The 23575-nt window shown below is 43.7% G+C and overlaps 1 protein-coding gene across 1 annotated transcript in view; it reads right to left on the bottom strand.

Moving 5' to 3' along the window:
• Positions 1-1683: 1683 nt before the first annotated feature.
• ufm1 (ubiquitin-fold modifier 1) overlaps positions 1684-23575 on the bottom strand; it is a 43778-nt gene continuing 21886 nt past the window's right edge. The window contains exon 6 of the mRNA XM_046317545.1: positions 1684-2384. Coding sequence (XP_046173501.1) covers positions 2269-2384 — 116 coding nt within the window. The 3' untranslated portion in view covers positions 1684-2268. The remainder of the gene's footprint in view (positions 2385-23575) is intronic.

Here is a 23575-nt window from a genome sequence, read left to right as displayed (position 1 = left end):
GACACAGTCTGCCACACTTTGTCCCTAATGGCCCTTTTCCTCTCAGATATGACTGGTTGGTAAATGACTGGAGAACACATTGATTAACACAAATCCCGAGAGCCATTAGCGATGCAACACACTGGATTCCTCCTCCTCGGCTGCGTTCTCTGGCTAATGGAGAGTGAAAAACAAATGAGCTCTCTTTGTTTACCCACCGCTGTGTTCTCGCAGTCTCCTTCCGTCTCTCTTTATTGGGCCCTCTCTCTTTTCGCTCCCGTCTTCCCACCACCGAGAGGGCACATTTCATTTCTGTGAGAGGAACCTCAGGGAAACTAATGACCCAGGTCTGACACTGAGGAGTTATGAATAAACCTGACGTTATCAAGATAGGGAAAACATGTGGTCTGTTTCTCTCTCTCTGTGTGTGTGTGGTCTATTGTTTATGTGGCTCTGTTCAAATACATTTCATCCTTCTGATGTGCTCTGACCTAAAGCCTGAATGAACATACTAGGCGGTTGGGGGAAAGTCAACATGGTGGTCGCTTCACATAGTAAGCTAAAGACCGACTGATATAGTAAGAGGCCTTGTCCCGAGCCAGAAAGGCCCATGGGACAGGAGCCTATGTCCTGTTTCTGTAGTGTGAGGCAGCTTGATGTACAAGTACACTACCTGGACAGGACGCTAGTCTATTGCAGGGCCCATGATACAGTAGTTCTTTCTAACACCTTGGCACTAGTCTGATTCGGAAACTTCATTTTCACCATCAGTACCTACTGTGTATCTTGATTTTCACCATCAGTACCTACTGTGTATCAGTTGCAGGTTAATCTATTCCATGTGCACCCTCTCTCCCTCTCGCTCTCTCTGGCAGTAATTGGTCCTGAGGATGTTAGTTGCGGGTTGACGTGATGCACTAGTTCAGTTTTTGGTTGATGGGACACAATGCATTACATCACAGTGTGTAGTGTATTTGGATAATGCTAGGTTTGCAAAAAATTCCATTAACTTTCACAAAATTCTCTGATTCTCCAGAAATCCTGTTTATCGGATTCTGGTTCTCCTGCTTATTCCCTGATTCTGAGGAATCTTCAAAACGGGAATCTTCCAACCAGGGAATTTTGAGACCTTAGTTGATTTTCATGAATGTTATATTTTTCTGCCCTGTTCCGAGTCATTTTATCTGAATATCTTATCCAGAGCCAAGTACAGTAGCAATTAGGATCAGGTGTCTTTCCCCGGTGATTCGAACCAGCGACCGTTCAGTTACTGGCCTAATGATATTTTAACCGTTAGGCTCTGCTATACGACATGCCAGTGTTGCCTGCTGTACTGAATGACATCCAGCAGTACTGTTGGAATCAGACAGATGGCAGCAGAGCTCCATGTTCAGTTTATCACAATACAATTTATTCATTTTTTATATTTTTATTTTATTTAACTTGGAAAGTTAATTCTGGAGGGTACAAGACAGTAAAACCCATGTCCAGAGAATATTGAAAAAACCATCATGGTTTTCCTTAACCGCCCCAAAACAGACTTGAAATAATGGCATTACAAAATGATCTCGGGCTCGAATGGGAAATGCAATACATTAATATATTCCAGAAAGATCTGCATTGTAAGTTATGGATGCTCGCTTGGACAGTATTAGTCTCTGGAAAAGGATGCTAGACGAGACTACCTAAAAACAGACAGCTTCCTTGAAACAAGCATCATTTATTAAACGAGTGATATAACAATGCTCTCTGAAAGCATGCTGAACAAGCTAAATCATTTGAAGGTGTAGTACAAACATTAATTAATTAATCCTCTTCAGAAAGTAAGTACATACATCCCTAAATATGGCCACAGATTTCGTTCGCAAAAAAAAAGAGGCAGATATATTAGCCATTTACCATTACAACTAAAATAGGAACACAAAACTACAACTGTTCACAAGCACATTGTCTGCTAAGCTTCCGCCAAGTCCTTCTCTTGAAGCCGCCAGAGTGTGTGTGTCATCAATTACTTCAGTGTGAGAGTATCTATGGACAGCCTGGGGTGACGTTGCATTTGGAGAGTGCAGACAGGATAGACAGAATTAATCTTGCTGCTGTCTCTTTGTGTGTGTGTGTGTGTGTGTGTGTGTGTGTGTGTGTGTGTGTGTGTGTGTGTGTGTGTGTGTGTGTGTGTGTGTGTGTGTGTGTGTGTGTAGTCATTTCAGGTCTAGAAAATATATAAACACACTGAGTGTTCCGCAGGTCAGAAGTGAAACATGATTCAGCCGGTGTGTGTGTGTGTTTGAGTCATTGGGTCTTCAAGGAGGAGGATGAGGAAGATCGGTCTGTTCCTACTCCCCTTCCTCCCACTCTGTCTCTGGGAATGATGCGCAACTCTGAACCGTGCTTCAGGAACACATTCCCTGGGAAAAAAAACAACAGCAGCAACATAAATTGTCTACCGTCAGTGAATAGAAGAAAACAAAACGTTCTCGATAAAGAGACCCCCCCCCCCCCACCTGAAAACAGTTGATAGTATCGCTACTGCAGTATTTACCTTGTCAGAGTCTTTCCTAGGCATTTCTCTAGCGCTATAAAAACTCACATCACCAATCCACAGACACCTCCAAGAGATAAATAAGACGAACTGATAGATTGAGCTACTAAACACAGCAAATGTTGTAAAATATATCAAGTAGTAACATCCCAGAGACTAGTGTTCAAGTACTGACAGATAGAAGTATAGGTTGACTACAGGGCACGGTGACTACAGGGCACGGTGACTACAGGGCACAGTGTTTACAGGGCACGGTGATTACAACAGATGGTGAGTACAGGGCACAGTGTTTACAGGGCACGGTGATTACAACAGATGGTGAGTACAGGGCACAGTGATTACAGGGCACGGTGATTACAGGGCACGGTGATTACAGCAGATGGTGACTACAGGGAACGGTGACTACAGGGCACAGTGACTACAGGGCACAGTGACTACAGGGCACGGTGATTACAACAGATGGTGAGTACAGGGCACAGTGTTTACAGGGCACTGTGTTTACAGGGCACGATGATTACAGGGCACAGTGACTACAGGGCACGGTGACTACAGGGCACGGTGATTACAACAGATGGTGAGTACAGGGCACAGTGTTTACAGGGCACTGTGTTTACAGGGCACGATGATTACAGGGCACAGTGATTACAGGGCACAGTGTTTACAGGGCACAGTGTTTACAGGGCACAGTGAGTACAGGGAACGATGATTACAGCAGATGGTAATTACAGCAGATGGTGATTACAGGGCACGGTGACTACAGGGCACGGTGACTACAGGGCACGGTGACTACAGGGCACGGTGACTACAGGGCACGGTGACTACAGGGCACGGTGACTACAGGGCACGGTGACTACAGGGCACGGTGACTACAGGGCACGGTGACTACAGGGCACGGTGACTACAGGGCACGGTGACTACAGGGCACGGTGATTACAACAGATGGTGAGTACAGGGCACAGTGTTTACAGGGCACGATGATTACAGGGCACAGTGATTACAGGGCACAGTGTTTACAGGGCACAGTGTTTACAGGGCACAGTGAGTACAGGGAACGATGATTACAGCAGATGGTGATTACAGCAGATGGTTACTACAGGGCACGGTGACTACAGGGCACGGTGACTACAGGGCACGGTGACTACAGGGCACGGTGACTACAGGGCACGGTGACTACAGGGCACGGTGACTACAGGGCACGGTGACTACAGGGCACGGTGACTACAGGGCACGGTGACTACAGGGCACGGTGACTACAGGGCACGGTGATTACAACAGATGGTGAGTACAGGGCACAGTGTTTACAGGGCACAGTGATTACAGGGCACAGTGTTTACAGGGCACAGTGTTTACAGGGCACAGTGTTTACAGGGCACAGTGTTTACAGGGCACAGTGAGTACAGGGCACAGTGAGTACAGGGCACAGTGAGTACAGGGCACAGTGAGTACAGGGCACAGTGAGTACAGGGAACGATGATTACAGCAGATGGTGATTACAGCAGATGGTGACTACAGGGCACGGTGACTACAGGGCACGGTGACTACAGGGCACGGTGACTACAGGGCACGGTGACTACAGGGCACGGTGACTACAGGGCACGGTGACTACAGGGCACGGTGACTACAGGGCACGGTGACTACAGGGCACGGTGACTACAGGGCACGGTGACTACAGGGCACGGTGACTACAGGGCACGGTGATTACAACAGATGGTGAGTACAGGGCACAGTGTTTACAGGGCACAGTGTTTACAGGGCACAGTGATTACAGGGCACAGTGTTTACAGGGCACAGTGTTTACAGGGCACAGTGAGTACAGGGCACAGTGAGTACAGGGAACGATGATTACAGCAGATGGTTACTACAGGGCACGGTGACTACAGGGCACGGTGACTACAGGGCACGGTGACTACAGGGCACGGTGACTACAGGGCACGGTGACTACAGGGCACGGTGACTACAGGGCACGGTGACTACAGGGCACGGTGATTACAACAGATGGTGAGTACAGGGCACAGTGTTTACAGGGCACAGTGATTACAGGGCACAGTGTTTACAGGGCACAGTGTTTACAGGGCACAGTGTTTACAGGGCACAGTGTTTACAGGGCACAGTGAGTACAGGGCACAGTGAGTACAGGGCACAGTGAGTACAGGGAACGATGATTACAGCAGATGGTGACTACAGGGCACGGTGACTACAGGGCACGGTGACCACAGGGCACGGTGACCACAGGGCACGGTGACCACAGGGCACGGTGACCACAGGGCACGGTGACCACAGGGCACGGTGACCACAGGGCACGGTGACCACAGGGCACGGTGACCACAGGGCACGGTGACCACAGGGCACGGTGACTACAGGGCACGGTGACCACAGGGCACGGTGACCACAGGGCACGGTGACCACAGGGCACGGTGACCACAGGGATGGTGACCACAGGGCACGGTGACCACAGGGCACGGTGACCACAGGGCACGGTGACCACAGGGCACGGTGACCACAGGGCACGGTGACCACAGGGCACGGTGACCACAGGGCACGGTGACCACAGGGCACGGTGACCACAGGGCACGGTGACCACAGGGCACGGTGACTACAGGGCACGGTGACTACAGGGCACGGTGACTACAGGGCACGGTGAGTACAGCAGATGGTGAGTACAGCAGATGGTGAGTACAGGGCACGGTGATTACAGCAGATGGTGATTACAGCAGATGGTGATTACAGCAGATGGTGATTACAGCAGATGGTGATTACAGGGCACAGTGACTACAGGGCACAGTGACTACAGGGCACAGTGACTACAGGGCACAGTGACTACAGGGCACGGTGACTACAGGGCACGGTGACTACAGGGCACAGTGACTACAGGGCACAGTGACTACAGGGCACGGTGACTACAGGGCACGGTGACTACAGGGCACGGTGATTACAGCAGATGGTGACTACAGGGCACGGTGACTACAGGGCACGGTGACTACAGGGCACGGTGACTACAGGGCACGGTGACTACAGGGCACGGTGACTACAGGGCACGGTGACTACAGGGCACGGTGACTACAGGGCACGGTGACTACAGGGCACGGTGACTACAGGGCACGGTGACTACAGGGCACGGTGACTACAGGGCACGGTGACTACAGGGCACGGTGACTACAGGGCACGGTGACTACAGGGCACGGTGACTACAGGGCACGGTGACTACAGGGCACGGTGACTACAGGGCACGGTGACTACAGGGCACGGTGACTACAGGGCACGGTGACTACAGGGCACGGTGAGTACAGGGCACGGTGACTACAGGGCACGGTGACTACAGGGCACGGTGACTACAGGGCACGGTGAGTACAGGGCACGGTGAGTACAGCAGATGGTGAGTACAGGGCACGGTGATTACAGCAGATGGTGAGTACAGGGCACGGTGATTACAGCAGATGGTGATTACAGCAGATGGTGATTACAGCAGATGGTGACTACAGCAGATGGTGACTACAGGGCACGGTGACTACAGGGCACGGTGACTACAGGGCACGGTGACTACAGGGCACGGTGACTACAGGGCACGGTGAGTACAGGGCACGGTGAGTACAGCAGATGGTGAGTACAGGGCACGGTGATTACAGCAGATGGTGACTACAGGGCACGGTGATTACAGGGCACGGTGATTACAGGGCACGGTGACTACAGGGCACGGTGACTACAGGGCACGGTGATTACAGCAGATGGTGACCACAGGGCACGGTGACCACAGGGCACGGTGACCACAGGGCACGGTGACCACAGGGCACGGTGACCACAGGGCACGGTGACCACAGGGCACGGTGACCACAGGGCACGGTGACCACAGGGCACGGTGACTACAGGGCACGGTGACTACAGGGCACGGTGACTACAGCAGATGGTGAGTACAGGGCACGGTGATTACAGCAGATGGTGAGTACAGGGCACAGTGACTACAGGGCACGGTGACTACAGGGCACGGTGACTACAGGGCACGGTGAGTACAGGGCACGGTGAGTACAGGGCACGGTGACTACAGGGCACGGTGAGTACAGGGCACGGTGACTACAGGGCACGGTGACTACAGGGCACGGTGAGTACAGGGCACGGTGAGTACAGCAGATGGTGAGTACAGGGCACGGTGATTACAGCAGATGGTGAGTACAGGGCACGGTGATTACAGCAGATGGTGATTACAGCAGATGGTGATTACAGCAGATGGTGACTACAGCAGATGGTGACTACAGGGCACGGTGACTACAGGGCACGGTGACTACAGGGCACGGTGACTACAGGGCACGGTGACTACAGGGCACGGTGAGTACAGGGCACGGTGAGTACAGCAGATGGTGAGTACAGGGCACGGTGATTACAGCAGATGGTGACTACAGGGCACGGTGATTACAGGGCACGGTGATTACAGGGCACGGTGACTACAGGGCACGGTGACTACAGGGCACGGTGATTACAGCAGATGGTGACCACAGGGCACGGTGACCACAGGGCACGGTGACCACAGGGCACGGTGACCACAGGGCACGGTGACTACAGGGCACGGTGACTACAGGGCACGGTGACTACAGCAGATGGTGAGTACAGGGCACGGTGATTACAGCAGATGGTGAGTACAGGGCACAGTGACTACAGGGCACGGTGACTACAGGGCACGGTGACTACAGGGCACGGTGACTACAGGGCACGGTGACTACAGGGCACGGTGACTACAGGGCACGGTGACTACAGGGCACGGTGATTACAGCAGATGGTGTGTACAGGGCACGGTGATTACAGCAGATGGTGATTACAGGGCACAGTGACTACAGGGCACGGTGACTACAGGGCACAGTGACTACAGGGCACAGTGACTACAGGGCACAGTGACTACAGGGCACGGTGACTACAGGGCACGGTGACTACAGGGCACGGTGACTACAGGGCACGGTGACTACAGGGCACGGTGACTACAGGGCACGGTGACTACAGGGCACGGTGACTACAGGGCACGGTGACTACAGGGCACGGTGACTACAGGGCACGGTGACTACAGGGCACGGTGACTACAGGGCACGGTGACTACAGGGCACGGTGACTACAGGGCACGGTGACTACAGGGCACGGTGACTACAGGGCACGGTGACTACAGGGCACGGTGACTACAGGGCACGGTGACTACAGGGCACGGTGATTACAGCAGATGGTGTGTACAGGGCACGGTGATTACAGCAGATGGTGATTACAGGGCACAGTGACTACAGGGCACGGTGACTACAGGGCACAGTGACTACAGGGCACAGTGACTACAGGGCACGGTGACTACAGGGCACGGTGACTACAGGGCACGGTGACTACAGCAGACTGTGACTACAGGACATTCTGATGAAGATAATCAAAGGTAAATTAATATCCGCAACATGGCAGAGATTTATTTTGGCTGGTTTGGGCTCTGAGCTCCGTAAAATTTTGAAATCTGACACAGCGGTTGCATTAAGGTGAAGTTTAGATAAAGTTCCATTGTGGATTTAAAAGAAGAGAGAAGCTGGTTTGGAAGAAGCGTCTTCCACTTTGGAAGATGAAGAATTTTCAGAATATGAGGATCATGTCTGTCAATTCGGAGTCTGACAGTGAGTTGGAAGAAGGTAAGATTGATCCTCAGCCAGATCTAGGACCATCCCGTCAGCAACCAGCTCAGCAGCAGCCGGAGGAGAAATATGGATGTAAAAAAATGGTGGAATTGAATGGTCTTCTTGCCCAAGGAATGAGCCACCCAGCATGGCTGCCAATGTGATAAGGATGCAACCAGGGACAGCGCAGATGGTGGTTACTCATGTGCAGGACATAGTCTTCTTTTCAACTGTTCATCCCAGACACCATCCAGAAAACAATTCTGTACTGCACTAATTTGGAGGGAAGAAGTGTTTTGGAGAGATGGAAGGAGATGGACCAAACTCATTTGCATGCATACTTTGGGGTTCTTATCCTTGCTGGTGTTTTCAGGTCCAATGGGGGAATCCACAGAATCCCTGTGGGATGCAGAAACTGGCAGAAAACCTTTCAGTGCAACAATGTCTCTGGAACACCACGTTATTTCCAGGATTATCCGCTTCGATAACCGAGACACCAGACCAGCTCGGTGGCAGAGAGACAAGCTAGCTGCCATCGGGTCAGTGCAGAGAGACAAGCTAGCTGCCATCGGGTCAGTGCAGAGAGACAAGCTATCTGCCATCGGGTCAGTGCAGAGAGACAAGCTAGCTGCCATCGGGTCAGTGCAGAGAGACAAGCTAGCTGCCATCGGGTCAGTGCAGAGAGACAAGCTAGCTGCCATCGGGTCAGTGCAGAGAGACAAGCTAGCTGCCATCGGGTCAGTGCAGAGAGACAAGCTAGCTGCAATCGGGTCAGTGCAGAGAGACAAGCTAGCTGCAATCAGGTCAGTGCAGAGACAAGCTAGCTGCAATCAGGTCATTGCAGAGAGACAAGCTAGCTGCAATCAGGTTAGTGCAGAGAGACAAGCTAGCTGCAATCAGGTTAGTGCAGAGAGACAAGCTAGCTGCAATCAGGTCAGTGCAGAGAGACAAGCTAGCTGCAATCAGGTCAGTGCAGAGAGACAAGCTAGCTGCAATCAGGTCAGTGCAGAGAGACAAGCTAGCTGCAATCAGGTCAGTGCAGAGAGACAAGCTAGCTGCAATCAGGTCAGTGCAGAGAGACAAGCTAGCTGCAACCAGGTCAGTGCAGAGAGACAAGCTAGCTGCAACCAGGTCATTGTAGAGAGACAAGCTAGCTGCAATCAGGTTAGTGCAGAGAGACAAGCTAGCTGCAATCAGGTCAGTGCAGAGAGACAAGCTAGCTGCAATCAGGTCAGTGCAGAGAGACAAGCTAGCTGCAATCAGGTCAGCGTGGAACAAGTGGGTGGACCGTCTTCCCCTGTTTTACATCCCTGGGCCCAACGTTACAGTTGATGAGCAGTTTATGCCATATAGGGGCTGCTGCCCATTCAGACAGTACATACCGTCTAAACCTGAAAAATATGGAAACAAGATCTGGGCTGCCTGTGATGCTGCTTCATCATATGTGTGGAACTTGCAAGTGTATCCAGATGGAGGAGCCCCTGAGAAGAACCAAGGGATACGGGTTGTACTCGACGTGACACAGGGAGTCTGTGGCCACAACATCACATGATAACTTTTTACTTGGCACAAGCTGGGACAGGAGTTCCTCAAGAGGAAGCTGGGACAGGAGTTCCTCAAGAGGAAGCTGGGACAGGAGTTCCTCAAGAGGAAGCTGGGACAGGAGTTCCTCAAGAGGAAGCTGGGACAGGAGTTCCTCAAGAGGAAACTGGGACAGGAGTTCCTCAAGAGGAAACTGGGACAGGAGTTCCTCAACAGGAAACTGGGACAGGAGTTCCTCAACAGGAAACTGGGACAGGAGTTCCTCAAGAGGAAGCTGGGACAGGAGTTCCTCAAGAGGAAGCTGACAATGGTAGGAACAGTAAGAAAAAAAAAAACAAGCCAGAGCTCCCACCTCAGCTGTTGAATACACGGAACAGGCCTTTCAATTCCTCTAAGTTTGTGTTCACGGTCGACACGTCCCCAGTGTCCTACGTGCCAAAGAAAGGCACAAATGGGGTACTCATGAGTACGCTGTATAGGGATGGGAGAATCTGTGGCCAGGAACATTAAAACAAATTAAATCACAATGGACATCACAAAAGGAGGGGTGGACAATTTAGACAAGCTGGTGACTGGCTACAGCTGCCAAAGAAGAACCCTACGCTGGCATCTTGTGATATTCTTCAACATCTTGGACATCTCGGCGTACAACACGTTAGTCATCTGGACGGCGTTGAACCCAGATTGGAACAGAGGGAAGCTCCAGAGGAGATGGATCTTTCTCGAGGAGATGGGCAAAACATTGGTAAGACCTCAAATCCAGAGGAGGTGTCATATCCCAAAGACCCCAGCTTCTGCAGCCATCGTGAGGAGGATTCAGGATGATGCTGGACTCCCGTGCACCTGACCCACAGAACCAACAACTCCAATACCGAAAGTGTGATGTTGTTGCATGTGTGTGTGTGTGTCTGAATCTCCCACCTTGGCCTGCTGTAACTATATATGTGAGTGAGATGCTAGTCAAATTCCTGAACAAAGTGTTTATCATTCTAGATTGCAGCCGGTAGCGTCAAGAAGAGGCGCAACGATGTGTGTGGACCAAAGAAATACATGCAAATACATTGCGACACAGACAGTAAAACTCTGTCCCTCATGTGGTGTGTACACCGACCTTAATTTGTTTTCATTTGCATAAAACGCTGTATGTAAAATGTGTTCAGTTCAAAGCAAAAAACAAAGTGATGAAAACCTTGTTTCATTGATATTTGGTCAAGATAAACATGATTTAAATCCATCCATGTCTTGACTCCAATTGATTATTTGTTTTCAAAAATCACATTTGATAAAAAATAAAAAATAATCTAGCAGAGGTAAAGGACAGATATTAACCATGAATACTGTCTATATTAACCACGTACAGTTGAAGTCAGAAGTTTACATACACCTTAGCCAACTCCATTTCAACTCAGTTTCTGACAATTCCTGACATTTAATCATAGTAAAAATTCCCTGTTGTCGGTCAGTTAGGATGACCACTTTATTTTAAGAACGTGAAATGTCAGAATAATAATAGAGAATGATTTATTTCAGCTTTTATTTCTTTCATCACATTCCCAGTGGGTCAGAAGTATACATACATTCAATTACTATTTGTTAGCATTGCCTTCAAATACTTTAACTTGGGCCAAACGTCTCAGGTAGCCTTCCACAAGCTTCCCACAATAAGTTGGGTGAATTTTGGCCCATCCTCCTGACAGAGCTGGTGTAACTGAGTCAGGTTTGTAGGCCTCCTTGCTCGCACACGCCTTTTCAGTTCTGCCCACAAATGTTCTATAGGATTGAGGTCAGGTGTTTGTGATGGCCATTCCAATACCTTGACTTTGTTGTCCTTAAGCCATTTTGCCACAACTTTGGACGTACGCTTGGGGTCATTGTCCATTTGGAAGACCAATTTGCGACCAAGCTTTAACTGATGTCTTGAGATGTTGCTTCAATATATCCACATAATTTTCCTTCTCATGATTCCATCTATTTTGTGAGTACACCAGTCCCTCTTGCAGCAAATCACCCCAGCCATCCTACAATCTAAGCTTGATGCCCTCAATCTCACACAAATTATCAAATGACACTACCAGGTACTACCCCAAAGCCGTAAACACGGGCACCCTCATATCATCCTAACCAATTTGCCCTCGAAATACACATCTGCTGTTTTCAACCAAGATCTCGGCGATCACTGCCTGCATACGTAATGGGTAAGAGGTCAAACGATCTAAAACGCTCCCTGAAAAACTTCAGCGAGCAGGTCTTTCTAATCGACCTGGCCCGGGTATCCTGGAAGGATATTGACCTCATCCCATCAGTAGAGGATACCTGGTTATTTTTTTTAAATGCCTTCCTCAATATCTTAAATAAGCATGCCCCATTCAAGAAATTTAGAACCAGGAACAGATATCGCCCTTGGTTCTCTCCAGACCCGACTGCCCTTAACAAACACAACAAAAACATCCTATGGCGTTCTGCATTAGCATCCAACAGCCCCCGTGATATGCAAATTTTCAGGGAAGCTAGAAACCAATATACACAGGCAGTTAGAAAAGCCAAGGTTAGCTTTTTCAAGCAGAATTTTGCTTCCTGCAACACAAACTCTAAAACGTTCTGGGACACTGTAAAGTCCATGGAGAATAAGAACACCTCCTCCCAGCTGCCCACTGCACTAAGGATAGGAAACACTGTCACCACCGATAAATCCACTATAATTGAGAATTTCAATAAGCATTTTTCTACAGCTGGCCATGCTTTCCACCTGGCTACCCCTACCCCGGTCAACAGCACTGCACCCCCCACAGAAACTCGCTCAAGCCTTCCCCATTTCTCCTTCTCCCAAATCCAGTCAGCTGATGTCCTGAAAGAGCTGCAAAATCTGGACCACTACAAATCAGCCGGGCTAGACAATCTGAACCCTTTCTTTCTATCTGACAAAATTGTTGCCACCCCTATTACTAGCCTGTTCAACCTTTCTTTCGTGTCGTCTGAGATTCCCAATGATTGGAAAGCAGCTGCGGTCATACCCCTCTTCAAAGAGAGGGACACTTGACCCAAACTGCTACAGACCTAGATCTGTCCTACCCTGCCTTTCTAAGGTCTTCGAAAGCCAAGTCAACAAAAAGATAACTGACCATTTCGAATCCCACCGCACCTTCTCCGCTATGCAATCTAGTTTCAGAGCTGGTCATGGGTGCACCTCAGCCACGCTCAAGGTCCTAAACGATATCTTAACCGCCATCGACAAGAAACAATACTGTGCAGCCGTGTTCATTGATCTGGCCAAGGCTTTCCACTCTGTCAATCTCCACATCCTCATCGGCAGATTTGATAGCCTTGGATTCTCAAATGATTGCCTCGCCTGGTTCACCAACTACTTCTCTGATCGAGTTCAGTGTGTCAAATCAAAAACAGACCTGTACCCTCTCGTTGGCTGGCCCTCGCTTCATACTCGTCGCCAAACCCACTGGCTCCAGGTCATCTACAAGACCCTGCTAGGTAAAGTCCCCCCTTATCTCAGCTCACTGGTCATCATAGCAGCACCCACCTGTAGCACGCGCTTCAGAAGGTATATCTCTCTGGTCACCCCCAAAATGCCAATGACTAGAACGAACTACAAAAATCTCTGAAACTGGAAACACTTACCTCCCTCACTAGCTTTAACTACCAGCTGTCAGAGCAGCTCACAGATTACTGCACCTGTAAATAGCACATCTATAATTTATCCCAAACAACTACCTCTTTCCCTACTGTATTTATTTATTTTGCTCCTTTGCACCCCATTATTTCTATCTCTACTTTGCACATTCTTCCACTGCAAATCTACCATTCCAGTGTTTTACTTGCTATATTGTATTTACTTCGCCACCATGGCCTTTTTTGCCTTTACCTCCCTTATCTCACCTCATTTGCTCACGTTGTATATAGACTTATTTTTCTACTGTATTATTGACTGTGTTTGTTTTACTCCATGTGTAACTCTGTGTTGTTGTTTGTGTCGAACTGCTTTGCTTTATTCTTGGCCAGGTCTCAGTTGTAAATGAGAACTTGTTCTCAACTTGCCTACCTGGTTAAATAAAAGATGAAATAAAAATAAAACATTAACCACGTATACTGTCTATATTAACCATGTATACTGTCTATATTAACCATGTATACTGTCTATATTAACCATGTATACTGTCTATATTAACCATGTATACTGTCTATATTAACCACGTATACTGTATACTGTCTATATTAACCATCTATACTGTCTATATTAACTACGTATACTGTATACTGTCTATATTAACCACGTATACTGTATACTGTCTATATTAACCACATATACTGTCTATATTAACCATCTATACTGTCTATATTAACCACGTATACTGTATACTGTCTATATTAACATGTCTACTGTCTATATTAACCACGTATACTGTCTATATTAACATGTATACTGTCTATATTAACATGTATACTGTCTATATTAACCACGTATACTGTCTATATTAACCACGTATACTGTATACTGTCTATATTAACCATGTATACTGTCTATATTAACCACGTATACTGTCTATATTAACCACGTATACTGTCTATATTAACCACGTATACTGTCTATATTAACCACGTATACTGTATACTGTCTATATTAACCACGTATACTGTCTATATTAACCATCTATACTGTCTATATTAACCACGTATACTGTATACTGTCTATATTAACCATGTATACTGTCTATATTAACCACGTATACTGTCTATATTAACCATCTATACTGTCTATATTAACCACGTATACTGTCTATATTAACCACGTATACTGTCTATATTAACCACGTATACTGTCTATATTAACCACATATACTGTCTATATTAACCACGTATACTGTCTATATTAACCACGTATACTGTATACTGTCTATATTAACCACGTATACTGTATACTGTCTATATTAACATGTCTACTGTCTATATTAACCACGTATACTGTCTATATTAACCACGTATACTGTCTATATTAACATGTATACTGTCTATATTAACATGTATACTGTCTATATTAACCACGTATACTGTCTATATTAACCACGTATACTGTCTATATTAACCACGTATACTGTATACTGTCTATATTAACATGTCTACTGTCTATATTAACCACGTATACTGTCTATATTAACCACGTATACAGTATACTGTCTATATTAACCACGTATACAGTATACTGTCTATATTAACCACGTATACAGTATACTGTCTATATTAACCACGTACACTGTCTATATTAACCACGTATACAGTATACTGTCTATATTAACCACGTATACAGTATACTGTCTATATTAACCACGTATACAGTATACTGTCTATATTAACCACGTATACAGTATACTGTCTATATTGACCACGTACACTGTCTATATTGACCACGTACACTGTCTATATTGACCACGTACACTGTCTATATTGACCACGTACACTGTCTATATTGACCACGTACACTGTCTATATTGACCACGTACACTGTCTATATTGACCACGTACACTGTCTATATTGACCACGTACACTGTCTATATTGACCACGTACACTGTCTATATTGACCACGTACACTGTCTATATTGACCACGTACACTGTCTATATTGACCACGTACACTGTCTATATTGACCACGTACACTGTCTATATTGACCACGTACACTGTCTATATTAACCACGTACACTGTCTATATTAACCACGTACACTGTCTATATTAACCACGTACACTGTCTATATTAACCACGTACACTGTCTATATTAACCACGTACACTGTCTATATTAACCACGTACACTGTCTATATTAACCACGTACACTGTCTATATTAACCACGTACACTGTCTATATTAACCACGTACACTGTCTATATTAACCACGTACACTGTCTATATTAACCACGTACACTGTCTATATTAACCACGTACACTGTCTATATTAACCACGTACACTGTCTATATTAACCACGTACACTGTCTATATTAACCACGTACACTGTCTATATTAACCACGTACACCGTCTATATTAACCACGTACACCGTCTATATTAACCACGTACACCGTCTATATTAACCACGTACACCGTCTATATTAACCACGTACACCGTCTATATTAACCACGTACACCGTCTATATTAACCACGTACACTGTCTATATTAACCACGTACACTGTCTATATTAACCACGTACACTGTCTATATTAACCACGTACACTGTCTATATTAACCACGTACACTGTCTATATTAACCACGTACACTGTCTATATTAACCACGTACACTGTCTATATTAACCACGTACACTGTCTATATTAACCACGTACACTGTCTATATTAACAGAAGGACACTGTCTATATTAACCACGTACAGTGTCTATATTAACCACGTACAGTGTCTATATTAACCACGTACAGTGTCTATATTAACCACGTACAGTGTCTATATTAACCACGTACAGTGTCTATATTAACCACGTACAGTGTCTATATTAACCACGTACAGTGTCTATATTAACCACGTACAGTGTCTATATTAACCACGTACAGTGTCTATATTAACCACGTACAGTGTCTATATTAACCACGTACAGTGTCTATATTAACCACGTATAGTGTCTATATTAACCACGTATACTGTCTATATTAACCACGTATACTGTCTATATTAACCACGTATAGTGTCTATATTAACCACGTATACTGTCTATATTAACCACGTATACTGTCTATATTAACCATGTATACTGTCTATATTAACCACGTATACTGTCTATATTAACCATCTATACTGTCTATATTAACCACGTATACTGTATACTGTCTATATTAACCACGTATACTGTCTATATTAACCACGTATACTGTCTATATTAACCACGTATACTGTCTATATTAACCACGTATACTGTCTATATTAACCATCTATACTGTCTATATTAACCACGTATACTGTCTATATTAACCACGTATACTGTCTATATTAACCATCTATACTGTCTATATTAACCACGTATACTGTATACTGTCTATATTAACCACGTATACTGTATACTGTCTATATTAACCATGTACTGTCTATATTAACCACGTATACTGTATACTGTCTATATTAACCATGTATACTGTCTACATTAACCACGTATACTGTCTATATTAACCACGTATACTGTCTATATTAACCACGTATACTGTCTATATTAACCACGTATACTGTCTATATTAACCACCTATACTGTCTATATTAACCACGTATACTGTCTATATTAACCACGTATACTGTCTATATTAACCACGTATACTGTCTATATTAACCACGTATACTGTCTATATTAACCACGTATACTGTCTATATTAACCACGTATACTGTCTATATTAACCACATATACTGTCTATATTAACCACGTATACTGTCTATATTAACCACGTATACTGTCTATATTAACCACGTATACTGTCTATATTAACCACGTATACTGTCTATATTAACCACGTATACTGTATACTGTCTATATTAACCACGTATACTGTCTATATTAACCATCTATACTGTCTATATTAACCATGTATACTGTATACTGTCTATATTAACCACGTATACTGTCTATATTAACCATCTATACTGTCTATATTAACCACGTATACTGTATACTGTCTATATTAACCACGTATACTGTCTATATTAACCATCTATACTGTCTATATTAACCACGTATACTGTCTATATTAACCACGTATACTGTATACTGTCTATATTAACCACGTATACTGTCTATATTAACCATCTATACTGTCTATATTAACCATGTATACTGTATACTGTCTATATTAACCATGTATACTGTCTATATTAACCACGTATACTGTCTATATTAACCACGTATACTGTCTATATTAACCACGTATACTGTCTATATTAACCACGTATACTGTCTATATTAACCACGTATACTGTATACTGTCTATATTAACCACGTATACTGTCTATATTAACCATCTATACTGTCTATATTAACCACGTATACTGTCTATATTAACCACGTATACTGTATACTGTCTATATTAACCACGTATACTGTCTATATTAACCATCTATACTGTCTATATTAACCACGTATACTGTCTACATTAACCACGTATACTGTCTACATTAACCACGTATACTGTCTACATTAACCACGTATACTGTCTACATTAACCACGTATACTGTCTACATTAACCACGTATACTGTCTATATTAACCACGTATACTGTCTATATTAACCACGTATACTGTCTATATTAACCACGTATACTGTCTATATTAACCACGTATACTGTCTATATTAACCACGTATACTGTCTATATTAACCACGTATACTGTCTATATTAACCACGTATACTGTCTATATTAACCACGTATACTGTCTATATTAACCACGTATACTGTATACTGTCTATATTAACCACGTATACTGTATACTGTCTATATTAACCACGTATACTGTATACTGTCTATATTAACCACGTATACTGTCTATATTAACCACGTATACTGTCTATATTAACCACGTATACTGTCTATATTAACCACGTATACTGTCTATATTAACCACGTATACTGTCTATATTAACCACGTATACTGTCTATATTAACTACGTATACTGTCTATATTAACCACGTATACTGTCTATATTAACCACGTATACTGTCTATATTAACCACGTACACTGTCTATATTAACTACGTATACTGTACACTGTCTATATTAACCACGTACACTGTCTATATTAACCACGTACACTGTCTATATTAACCACGTACACTGTCTATATTAACCACGTACACTGTCTATATTAACCACGTACACTGTCTATATTAACCACGTACACTGTCTATATTAACCACGTACACTGTCTATATTAACCACGTACACTGTCTATATTAACCACGTACACTGTCTATATTAACCACGTACACTGTCTATATTAACCACGTATACTGTCTATATTAACCACGTATACTGTCTATATTAACCACGTATACTGTCTATATTAACCACGTATACTGTCTATATTAACCACGTAGACTGTCTATATTAACCACGTAGACTGTCTATATTAACCACGTATACTGTCTATATTAACCACGTACACTGTCTATATTAACCACGTACACTGTCTATATTAACCACGTACACTGTCTATATTAACCATGTATACTGTCTACTGTCTATATTAACCACGTACACTGTCTATATTGACCACGTATACTGTCTATATTAACCACGTATACTGTCTATATTAACCACGTATACTGTCTATATTAACCACGTATACTGTATACTGTCTATATTAACCACGTACACTGTACACTGTCTATATTAACCACGTACACTGTCTATATTAACCATGTATACTGTCTACTGTCTATATTAACCACGTACACTGTCTATATTGACCACGTACACTGTCTATATTAACCACGTATACTGTCTATATTAACCACGTATACTGTCTATATTAACCACGTATACTGTCTATATTAACCACGTATACTGTATACTGTCTATATTAACCACGTACACTGTACACTGTCTATATTAACCACGTACACTGTCTATATTAACCATGTATACTGTCTACTGTCTATATTAACCACGTACACTGTCTATATTGACCACGTACACTGTCTATATTAACCACGTATACTGTCTATATTAACCACGTATACTGTCTATATTAACCACGTATACTGTCTACTGTCTATATTAACCACGTACACCGTCTATATTAACCACGTACACCGTCTATATTAACCACGTACACCGTCTATATTAACCACGAACACCGTGTATATTAACCACGTACACCGTCTATATTAACCACGTACACCGTCTATATTAACCACGTACACCGTCTATATTAACCACGTACACCGTCTATATTAACCACGTACACCGTCTATATTAACCACGTACACCGTCTATATTAACCACGTACACCGTCTATATTAACCACGTACACCGTCTATATTAACCACGTACACCGTCTATATTAACCACGTACACCGTCTATATTAACCACGTACACCGTCTATATTAACCACGTACACCGTCTATATTAACCACGTACACCGTCTATATTAACGACGTACACCGTCTATATTAACCACGTACACCGTCTATATTAACCACGTACACCGTCTATATTAACCACGTACACCGTCTATATTAACCACGTACACAGTCTATATTAACCACGTACACCGTCTATATTAACCACGTACACCGTCTATATTAACCACGTACACCGTCTATATTAACCACGTACACCGTCTATATTAACCACGTACACCGTCTATATTAACCACGTACACCGTCTATATTAACCACGTACACCGTCTATATTAACCACGTACACCGTCTATATTAACCACGTACACCGTCTATATTAACCACGTACACCGTCTATATTAACCACGTACACCGTCTATATTAACCACGTATAGTGTATACTGTCTATATTAACCACGTACACTGTCTATATTGACCACGTACACTGTCTATATTGACCACGTACACTGTCTATATTGACCACGTACACTGTCTATATTGACCACGTACACTGTCTATATTGACCACGTACACTGTCTATATTGACCACGTACACTGTCTATATTGACCACGTACACTGTCTATATTGACCACGTACACTGTCTATATTGACCACGTACACTGTCTATATTGACCACGTACACTGTCTATATTGACCACGTACACTGTCTATATTGACCACGTACACTGTCTATATTGACCACGTACACTGTCTATATTGACCACGTACACTGTCTATATTGACCACGTACACTGTCTATATTGACCACGTACACTGTCTATATTGACCACGTACACTGTCTATATTGACCACGTACACTGTCTATATTGACCACGTACACTGTCTATATTGACCACGTACACTGTCTATATTGACCACGTACACTGTCTATATTGACCACGTACACTGTCTATATTAACCACGTACACTGTCTATATTAACCACGTACACTGTCCATATTAACCACGTACACTGTCCATATTAACCACGTACACTGTCCATATTAACCACGTACACTGTCCATATTAACCACGTACACTGTCTATATTAACCACGTATACTGTCTATATTAACCACGTATACTGTCTATATTAACCACGTATACTGTATACTGTCTATATTAACCACGTACACTGTCTATATTAACCACGTACACTGTCTATATTAACCACGTACACTGTCTATATTAACCACGTACACTGTCTATATTAACCACGTACACTGTCTATATTAACCACGTATACTGTCTACTGTCTATATTGACCACGTATACTGTCTATATTGACCACGTACACTGTCTATATTGACCACGTACACTGTCTATATTGACCACGTACACTGTCTATATTGACCACGTACACTGTCTATATTGACCACGTACACTGTCTATATTGACCACGTACACTGTCTATATTGACCACGTACACTGTCTATATTGACCACGTACACTGTCTATATTGACCACGTACACTGTCTATATTGACCACGTACACTGTCTATATTGACCACGTACACTGTCTATATTGACCACGTACACTGTCTATATTGACCACGTACACTGTCTATATTGACCACGTACACTGTCTATATTGACCACGTACACTGTCTATATTGACCACGTACACTGTCTATATTGACCACGTACACTGTCTATATTGACCACGTACACTGTCTATATTGACCACGTACACTGTCTATATTGACCACGTACACTGTCTATATTGACCACGTACACTGTCTATATTGACCACGTACACTGTCTATATTGACCACGTACACTGTCTATATTGACCACGTACACTGTCTATATTGACCACGTACACTGTCTATATTGACCACGTACACTGTCTATATTGACCACGTACACTGTCTATATTGACCACGTACACTGTCTATATTGACCACGTACACTGTCTATATTGACCACGTACACTGTCTATATTAACCACGTACACTGTCTATATTGACCACGTACACTGTCTATATTAACCACGTACACTGTCTATATTGACCACGTACACTGTCTATATTAACCACGTACACTGTCTATATTAACCACGTACACTGTCTATATTAACCACGTACACTGTCTATATTAACCACGTACACTGTCTATATTAACCACGTACACTGTCTATATTAACCACGTACACTGTCTATATTAACCACGTACACTGTCTATATTAACCACGTACACTGTCTATATTAACCACGTACACTGTCTATATTAACCACGTACACTGTCTATATTAACCACGTACACTGTCTATATTAACCACGTACACTGTCTATATTAACCACGTACACTGTCTATATTAACCATGTATACTGTCTACTGTCTATATTGACCACGTACACTGTCTATATTGACCACGTACACTGTCTATATTGACCACGTACACTGTCTATATTGACCACGTACACTGTCTATATTGACCACGTACACTGTCTATATTGACCACGTACACTGTCTATATTGACCACGTACACTGTCTATATTGACCACGTACACTGTCTATATTGACCACGTACACTGTCTATATTGACCACGTACACTGTCTATATTGACCACGTACACTGTCTATATTGACCACGTACACTGTCTATATTGACCACGTACACTGTCTATATTGACCACGTACACTGTCTATATTGACCACGTACACTGTCTATATTAACCACGTACACTGTCCATATTAACCACGTACACTGTCCATATTAACCACGTACACTGTCCATATTAACCACGTACACTGTCCATATTAACCACGTATACTGTCTATATTAACCACGTATACTGTCTATATTAACCACGTATACTGTCTATATTAACCACGTATACTGTCTATATTAACCACGTATACTGTATACTGTCTATATTAACCACGTACACTGTCTATATTGACCACGTACACTGTCTATATTAACCACGTACACTGTCTATATTAACCACGTACACTGTCTATATTAACCACGTACACTGTCTATATTAACCACGTACACTGTCTATATTAACCACGTACACTGTCTATATTAACCACGTACACTGTCTATATTAACCACGTACACTGTCTATATTAACCACGTACACTGTCTATATTAACCACGTATACTGTCTATATTAACCACGTATACTGTCTATATTAACCACGTATACTGTCTATATTAACCACGTATACTGTCTATATTAACCACGTATACTGTATACTGTCTATATTAACCACGTACACTGTCTATATTAACCACGTACACTGTCTATATTAACCACGTACACTGTCTATATTAACCACGTACACTGTCTATATTAACCACGTACACTGTCTATATTAACCACGTACACTGTCTATATTAACCACGTACACTGTCTATATTAACCACGTACACTGTCTATATTAACCACGTACACTGTCTATATTAACCATGTATACTGTCTACTGTCTATATTGACCACGTACACTGTCTATATTAACCACGTACACTGTCTATATTAACCACGTACACTGTCTATATTCACCACGTACACTGTCTATATTAACCACGTACACTGTCTATATTCACCACGTACACTGTCTATATTCACCACGTACACTGTCTATATTCACCACGTACACTGTCTATATTCACCACGTACACTGTCTATATTCACCACGTACACTGTCTATATTCACCACGTACACTGTCTATATTCACCACGTACACTGTCTATATTCACCACGTACACTGTCTATATTCACCACGTACACTGTCTATATTCACCACGTACACTGTCTATATTCACC

This window comes from Oncorhynchus gorbuscha, linkage group LG20, assembly GCF_021184085.1.
Source record: "Oncorhynchus gorbuscha isolate QuinsamMale2020 ecotype Even-year linkage group LG20, OgorEven_v1.0, whole genome shotgun sequence".
In the NCBI taxonomy this organism is placed as follows: Eukaryota; Metazoa; Chordata; class Actinopteri; order Salmoniformes; family Salmonidae; genus Oncorhynchus; species Oncorhynchus gorbuscha.
The sequence above is the reverse complement of the archived record's forward strand: the minus strand, read 5'-3'. Positions and strand labels throughout refer to the sequence as shown.